Here is an 8637-nt window from a genome sequence, read left to right on the forward strand (position 1 = left end):
AAAATTTTTAATTTGTGAAAACTTATTAAAATCTAAATCCAAAATGTTAAAGTTTAAAATTAAAAATAATTAAATAAATACAAAAATTTGGAAGTTTATCCCACAAACTTAATATAAAAGTGTGATATTTAAACTAATTGAACTATATTTTTGTATTAATACTGCTAATTTTTTTTATAAAAATTTTGGAGAGACTATGATCCTGATTGTCTAAACTAAGCTCGGGTTCTGTTAGGGTGAATATGAGCTAAAGTGAATGGCTTTAGCCTTCAAGTCTTGCTGTTAGAGTTAGCTAACGTGATTGATCAAAATTAGTTTATTTAGTGGGCTTTAACTTGAAGTGCAACATTAGATGCAGGCCATGTTCTCTTTTTGGTCTTGAGTTAGATTTATTTTCCAGTTTGGATCTTGAACTACGTCAGGCCCAACCCAACTAACTAAATCAAGCAAGCCTAAGATAAGGTTTGTTTCCAAAGACTGTATCTAGGCAAGTCCAACAAAAAATAAAAAAAAGACTGTATCTAGGTGATTGGTAGTAAGAAATTTGAAATTCAACATTTCAGTCATTTCAATACTTTTAAAAGATAAAAATAGATGCCACTAAAAATGTCTTTAATTCGCGTTTTTATTTTTAATATTTTTTATTTTTAAATTTTGTGAAAAAAAAACCAAAAAGTGAAAATAAAAAACTAAGATTTTATTGTTTTTATTTTTTTATTTTTTTTATAAAATTCAGAAAATAAAAAATATTAAAAATAAAAATACAAATCGCACTCATTCTAAAATTTTTAGGATTAAAAATTAAAATTTTAATAATATTTTGTTTAAAAATATTTTTATTAATTTTTTTAATTTTAAATTTATTTATTTTAAACTAAACATAATATTTAAAAATAATATAGTTCAACATATTTTATATTAAATATAATACAAAATTTAATTTAATTTTTACTAATTTTCATTCTCAATTTTAACTGACTTAAAATTTTGCCTTGCATGTAACAATTAGTTAGAAATTAGCTTTTCATATTCGAATTAGCTATAAATTTTTAAATAAAACTTAGGGCCAAAATTTAGATTCCCTACAAATTAATGGTTGATTTATCATACCGTGGACAAACAAAGAAATTAGTCTTCGATGTGTTGAATTTTGTGTAAATAATTTTAATACACTGAAGAAATCAATTCGTTGGAAGTGTTTAGATCATCTCGAGTAGGAAACTTATCTCAATTTCTATTTATGGCGTACCTGTCATAAAAAGTAACTCCACATCAGCTTTTGCGTCATAAACGATAAATAGGAACTCAAAGCATCTCTCTCTTCTCCATTAGGAGGAACTAACTTTAGTCTCTATTGTAGTCCCACTTAATTAATTAATTAAAATACTTAAAATTAATGTAATTAATTTTTTTTAATAATATTATTTAAATTTATAAATTTAAAAATAATTCACTATTAAAAGATATTAATATTAAATAAATTCATATATAATAATAATACTCAATATATAATTCGGGATTACACTAATTTATAGTTTTGTGTTTACAATTGCTAATTTTAATAATATCGTTAGCATTTTAAATTTTAAAAATAAAAATAACTAACTCAACTAAGAATTATTTTGTAAGGTGTAAAAATTAAATTTATTTTTTAATGTAAGTAAATTTAAATAATTATAATTTAATATAATAATATAAATAATTAATATAAATTATTAATTAAATAAAAATTTAATTATTTAATACAATTTTTATTATAATTATTACTAATTTAATTATTATTTTATTATTTAATATAATTATTTAATTATTTCAGATTTTATATTATTATTTTTTAAAATAATTTGTCAAATAGTAAGTTATTATTGGTTAACTTGAGTCCCTGTTTAGAAGGACTCCCTCGTCTTAAGATCCGTGCGGAACTCATTCATTTACTCCTCAAATGATTAGAGTTCTTATATGTCACAAAAAAGTGAAAGATGAACTCACTATTGTAGGTGCTCTAAGAAATTGGACCATAATATATTCCCAAAACCACGAAATTCTTCTTCGGAAAACTCAATCCCCAGTTTGGCTAACAAACAAAAACAGATTCCCTAGCGACCGTAAATTGTAATAATCCATCATCGTCCGATGGCGGCGTCACGGATCATATCGCATCCTCACCGTCCATTCTCTCCTCCGCCATCTCAACCCCATGCGCACTCCTCCATCACCCTCAACTTCACACTCCACCCACCAAAACGGTGTCGTTTCGCCTGCGTTCTTCGCGCCTCGCTTAAGGAGAACGATCTCAACGATAAAGCTGACCTATTTGCGCTTCCCCGTAATTCACTCACTTCATTCATTCGTTAATTCATTTTTTCTTTTTTTCATTTAATTTAATTTGGTGTATTAGGGCCTTTAACTTCCACTCAGCTCTCCGATTCAGTTTCCGATGGTCCACGTCTTCAAGTTGCATATCAGGTAGTATTACTTCCATGTCTCATATTCAATTCAATATTTTTTCAATTGAATTGTTGAGTATTGGATTTAGCATTTGCATTTTTATTTTATTTTGGTGGAGCTGGTTTAATTGGGGGAATAAATTATTTTATTTTATTTTATTTTTCAGGGGGTTCCTGGTGCTTATAGTGAATCAGCAGCACAGAAGGCCTACCCAAATTGTGAAGCTGTTCCATGTCCACAATTTGAGAATGCATTTCAAGTATGATGTTGTTTTCATTTTTGCTCTTTTTTCCAAGTTTCCTCATTTGTTGCATTGGTAGGAATATGATAACATTAGAAATTGAAAGATATTCCAAATTGATTGTCATTGTAGAACTTAGTTACATAAAGAGTAGTTTAATGTGTAGATTTTTTTGACAAATTTAAGCGCAAGTTCTTGAACCACTTATTTATGTTACACTAGAAAGTTGAGAGGTGGCTTGTGGATAGAGCAGTTTTGCCAATTGAGAATTCTTTAGGAGGGAGCATCCACAGAAATTATGACCTTCTACTCAGGCACAGGTTGCATATAGTGGGAGAAGTGAAATATGCAGTTCACCATTGTCTGATGGCCAATCATGGTGTTAAACTCGAGGATCTGAAGCGTGTTCTTAGTCATCCACAGGTTTGTTTCTAAGTTTATAACTTATTATCTCCTACCTTTGTTTGGACAGTCACAAACTCATCTAAGATTGGTTGTGTTTTAGGCTCTTTCACAATGTGAGCACACACTGACGAAGTGGGGATTGGTTAGAGAAGCAGTCGATGATACAGCTGGTGCTGCACAGGTATGCATAGAATGATGGGAGCTGGTTTCTGGTATCATTCCTTGTTTTTCAGTTAAGCAACAATTGCACTTAATTTACTGAGTTTCAATTATCAAGACATTTTAGACATTCCCACTTTTTTTTGTGTAGGAAATATACTACTTTCCCTTTAGGCATCAGAGTATTTTATGCTTTTCATGGTTCTAGGTGTACCTTTAGTCATATAAGTTGGTCTTGATCAACTCCATGATCTATTTTTAAAATTAACCAACTTTTATCAACTTATGAAGAGTAACAACTTGAATTGATATTGAACCTTGGGTTTTAGGATGGAAAATTCGATTAAGCTGCTATTGTTGACTTTGTTATCATTGTGACTTACCCTAAGATTGTTACAAATTATAGTATATTGCCATGCATGGAGTAAAAGATGCAGGAGCGGTTGCTAGTTCTGCTGCTGCAAAGATTTATGGCTTGAATATACTTGCCCAAGACATTCAGGTCAGAACCCATGGCTGCATTGTTCTATCAAACATGATAATCATTCATGTTAATGTACATTACTAGATTTCATCTCTCACAGTTTTGTATTTTCAGGATGATTGCGATAATGTCACCCGATTTCTAATGTTAGCACGAGAACCTATAATTCCCGGTACAGATAGGCCATTTAAGGTACAGACGAATAGAATAAATAGCTGAAACTATTGCATTGAATGCACCATACTTCTCCTCACAACTAATTGATTTGTTATACGTCTGCCTACTTATCAAATATTGTGTATAGTTGTTGATTGTGGTGTTGAATTCTCAGACAAGCATAGTTTTTTCGTTGGAAGAAGGTCCGGGAATACTTTTCAAGGCTCTTGCGGTGTTCGCTCTGCGTCAAATCAACCTTTCAAAGGTTTGTTTTTCTTATTGGCATCAGATGCTTGTTATGGAAGTTGCAAGTTTACTTCTAAAACAATTCTGATCACGAGATTTGTTTGTTTTTCTATCAGATTGAAAGCCGTCCTTTGCGGAACATGCCGCTGCGAATGGCTGATGATAATAGCAATGGGTCACCCAAGTATGAATGCCATAACTACAGCTCCTTCTTTAATTTAAATATTTTCTTTCTTCAAATTGATTATTCCAATTCATAACTAGTACTGTATCAGTGAAAAAGGTTTTATGATGATCTTTGTGATGATCCTAAGTTATATTTTTTGTACAGGTATTTTGATTATCTTTTTTATGTTGATTTTGAAGCGTCAATGGCTGATCCAAGGGCACAAAATGCTCTGAGGCATCTGAATGTACACTTTAATTTTTATGAATCATATCCACAGGATTATCTATGAGCGGATGCTCTAAAAAACTCTATATTTTTACAGGAGTTCGCTACATTCTTGCGAGTTCTAGGGAGTTATCCGATGGATACTGGCACGGTGTAAATAATATCCTGAAAGGGTGAGCACCATCTATCTGAACAGTTTTCCTGGATGTTATTTTGTCGTTTGCTTTATTGGATGAATTAGGATACTTTTAATGTTATGTTTCTTGCTCTATTCTGAATTTCTGATGTTGATGTAGGGTTCTTCAAATTGTTTAATCATGTTCATGAATATGCACCAAGTCTGCATTTCTTCAAACGCAGACATACACAGAAGCATTGGATGCACAAGCTCCTAACAGTTTTGGCGTGCCTTCCCTGGCTTTAGCATCTCTGTTCTTAGAGATATAGTGTTAGTTTAAAGCATACCTACATGTTGGCTCAAATGCAAATATAGCTTATACTCTTTTGAACCCAATTAGTTCCTCTCAGATGTTTCAAAATGACCATGCTTGTCCTTTGAAGTTACGTTAAGTATTCAGATTATCTCTAAAATGAAATGATGAAACACTAATTTGACTAGAGAAAACCTGGCTTATACATTTTTGCTGGCGAGGTTATCAAGAGGTTTCAATAGATTAAGTGCTTGTTTGGATATTTATTTGCAATTTGCTAGCTTACTTATTAAGTAATCAACGTTTGGAGTTTTGAAAAATCAACTGTGTGCTAATAAACGTCGTTTACTCTCTGAAAGTTACACTTGGTGTTTCTATGGCGACTTTTTGTAAAGAATTTTTGCATCAGCGAAGTTCGGGCTAAAACAACAAATCGTAGCATTTTATCATTCATATATTAGCTTGGAAAATAAAAGTTAACAGCATAATGTTCTTCATTATCCAAACCTTCAGCTAAGTACACCAATTAAAAATATAATTTATTATCTTATCTTGCCCAAATGAGGGGACTCGTTAGCTTTCTGGGTAACGCATGAATGTTGGATTTTTCATTTTCATCCCAATAGGTTGCAATAGATCTAAAGAAGCTAAAATATGACAAAAGAATTAGAGAAAGAAATAAACAATTATGGGACTGCGATAATTCAAAGTGGGATAGTGTTGTCTTTCTGTTACTATACTTTCTTTTTATGGCAATAAATATGACATCTAATGTTGCATATCTATAGACCATTTGTTTTGCTTGGACAGTAACATTAATGTATGAGTTGATGAGTAAAAAGGTAAAAATGTGTTTGAACTTTGAATAGTTCTAAAACTTTAGATGTTATATTAACAACATCGATAAGCTGTTTGGAATCTTTACAGGCTATGCCAACTTACACGTTGCTTCAGACATGAAACTCATCAAAATGTGTTCTACATTATTAGTATTTACTGCTATCTCAACTCCCATTAATATGATCAAATCAAACAATTATGCAGATGTCTTCTAAATCTCGAGTTAGAGGATGCTCCACTTAGATTCAAGAGTTTTGATTTGCTGCCATTAGCTTTTTAACCAAGGTCAAGATCTCACCCCGCATCTCGGCAACCGCAATTGGAGTAACCTGTTCCTTCACATCAGGGAACCACAGCTCCGTTAAATCAATATTTTTGCAGTTTACATGCCAGTTGCATATCACTCTTGCTATGGCCATGACATACAAACCACAATCATAACCATTCTCTTGTTGGGGTGAATCAGCCCATTCCAAAAAGCTAGGTTCAGATGCCGATCCGCATTGCCCCATGTATCCACCAACAGCTCTATAGAGTTGCTTAGCAGGTGCTGAGTTCATGCCTCTGCAACTATCATGGTGAACAAACTTGTTAGCGCGCCTGTAATAAGCAAGTAGGCTCCAGTGAGACCCACCTTCAGCTTTACCAACATCTTCGTTATCGTTGACGGGGAATATAACCAGTTCCTTATCAGACAAATGAAGGGGCTCTATGAAATCTTTGAGAGCCTCAGCAACAGGACATTTCATGATCCAAAATGCTATGGAGGGTGGAACCAGCAGGGTATCCTGAGAGGGATAACAAGATGGAAGATAGCTGAAATACAACTCGATAACTCGATCATTAAGATAAAACGGACCGTTGAGGATGGTTAGATCATAACGCCGAAGCACAACATCGTTGTAGCTCAGAATCATCTCATCTGATGGTGATCCCTTCATCTGATGAAAATGAAAGTTCAATGTCTTAGTTAGATGAACAATCACCTACTTTGCTATTTTAAATTTTCTTGCTCTAGTTTGTGATAAAACATGCAAAACATCTTCAAACCAGTTCCCCTTCCCTCAACTTTCTTTTGCCCCCTCCAAAATCAAAACTCAAAAATGGCCCCCAAAGGTTTTCATTTTTCACGGATAAATGCAACAAAAGGAAATGCACAAATATCAGTTTTTCAGCTGGGCATTTTCACATACATCTGGATCTGGTGAATATTTTCTTTAACACAATAACCTAGGCATCAAGTTCTTCAGATCAAAGTTGGGCACACGCTACATATTCAAGCAATCTAATTATCTAATGGAATTAGCGATTGCATAATAATAAATTAAAAAGAAAAGATCCATTTCTAAATTATCAACGATAACATAAGAAAACTCGTTTCCCAATTATTGAAAAATGAGCAAGGATTAATAACCCTAAACCTAGAAAGGACTTACAGTCAAATTGAAGAAAAGGACTGGTTGGTTGGTTGGTTGGTTATTGATTCAGGAAAAGTTGGAGTTTGATATGTAAGAACCCTCAGGAAAGCATCGATGTCAAATACTCGCACGAGTGATACTCAGAAGTAATTTGTTGTTCGACTTTTGCACACAATGGAATGCAAATTCTCTTGGGCTCAAGCCTGGTTAGTGGTTACTGTAGAAGTGTTCTATATACCATTTGATTATTTTTCGTGAACATAATTTTTCAAAGGTGAATATTTTTCATGAGAGGTTTGAAACCAAGATAATAGTCAAATTCGGCGAAAGCTAGTGCACTCTGGGCAAAGTAGGGAGTGCAGCACTCTTTAAAAGTTAACCTGTTATCAAAAGTAATTAGGTAAATTAAATTTATTTATTATTATTTTTTTTGTCATGGACTGAACAAACAAATCGGCACTAACAAAAAAAACTAATTCGCTCGTTTAACACAGGACTATCTTTACACCAGAAGAGTACTCAGAAAAATTTGATCGATTTCCTCTGTTATTCTGTTATTGTTGATGTGATGTCTTCAAGCATTTTCACGGTTTTGTTTGCTAGCAGGTGCTTCCACTATTGTTCTGTCTAGCCACATATTTTGACGCTCTTGAATCCACCCCATTCCACATCTACCATAAATGGACCTTCAAAACCTGAAAAATTGCTACCATAGAAAAGGAAGGCACCATAATTCTCAGATGACAACGCAATCAAAGCACAAAATACATGACAGTTACAACAAGTCCATTATCTTTTATTTCAAATTATCCTCAACGTGTACGTAATAGAATGAAAAATTAAAATACAATTATATTTAAACAATTATTTGTATTATTTTTATTAATTTATTCAAAAAATAATTAAATTTTGAAGCTAATTGGTATAAAATATTACATATATAAAACTAAGAAAAATTTTTATTTGTATAAGAATGAGCCTAATAAATAATTATTTTATTTAATATATAATTAAGAGTATTTCTTTCTTTGCCAACGAGTTATAGTTCAAATGACATAGTCTCTATATTCACCTAAGAGTTGGTAAAAAAAAAATACTTTTTTTTATTAACTTTTTTAAATATTAATTATTTATTTTACATACAATATAGAAATAAATGAATATAATATTTATTGAGTAGACGCAGTTACGTAAAAAAAATTTATTATCATAGTATTTGAACCAAAGAAAAAAAAATATTATTTTAAGAAAAACTAATAATATATTTTTAATAATATTCTTAATATAAAATAATAAATTTTAAATATTTTTTTAAATAATATATATCAACTAAAATAATATAATTATCCCAAATAATATATTATAAATATAGTAAAATGACATATTTCAATAAAAAAATTGTTAATAAAAACTTA

At 31.5% G+C, this 8637-nt stretch overlaps 2 protein-coding genes across 3 annotated transcripts; one reads left to right on the forward strand and one right to left on the reverse strand.

Moving 5' to 3' along the window:
• The first annotated feature begins 1121 nt into the window (after positions 1-1121).
• Positions 1122-5158, forward strand: ADT2 (arogenate dehydratase 2). Of its 2 annotated transcripts, XM_016331887.3 has the most exons (13): positions 1122-1195; positions 1998-2326; positions 2399-2466; positions 2615-2707; positions 2912-3112; positions 3195-3275; positions 3660-3755; positions 3852-3929; positions 4069-4158; positions 4256-4323; positions 4471-4552; positions 4631-4706; positions 4830-5158. In XM_016331887.3, the coding sequence occupies exons 2-12, from the start codon at positions 2134-2136 to the stop codon at positions 4688-4690; spliced, it is 1110 nt and encodes a 369-aa protein (XP_016187373.1). In that variant the 5' UTR covers positions 1122-1195; positions 1998-2133; the 3' UTR covers positions 4691-4706; positions 4830-5158. The 2 variants fall into 2 exon arrangements, with proteins under 2 accessions (XP_016187373.1, XP_088365414.1); XM_088509288.1 differs by lacking the exon at positions 1122-1195 and having other exon boundaries at positions 2006-2326; positions 2419-2466.
• A 659-nt stretch (positions 5159-5817) lies between these two features.
• On the reverse strand, positions 5818-7489 carry LOC107629171 (Cysteine proteinases superfamily protein). The gene is made up of 2 exons (XM_016331886.3): positions 7241-7489; positions 5818-6745 (listed from the first exon to the last, which is right to left on the reverse strand). The coding sequence occupies exon 2, from the start codon at positions 6743-6745 to the stop codon at positions 6050-6052; it is 696 nt and encodes a 231-aa protein (XP_016187372.1). The 5' UTR covers positions 7241-7489; the 3' UTR covers positions 5818-6049.
• Between the last annotated feature and the right edge of the window lie 1148 nt (positions 7490-8637).

This window comes from Arachis ipaensis, chromosome B3 (genome assembly GCF_059453495.1).
Source record: "Arachis ipaensis isolate K30076 ecotype BB chromosome B3, ASM5945349v1, whole genome shotgun sequence".
NCBI classification, from domain to species: domain Eukaryota; kingdom Viridiplantae; phylum Streptophyta; class Magnoliopsida; order Fabales; family Fabaceae; genus Arachis; species Arachis ipaensis.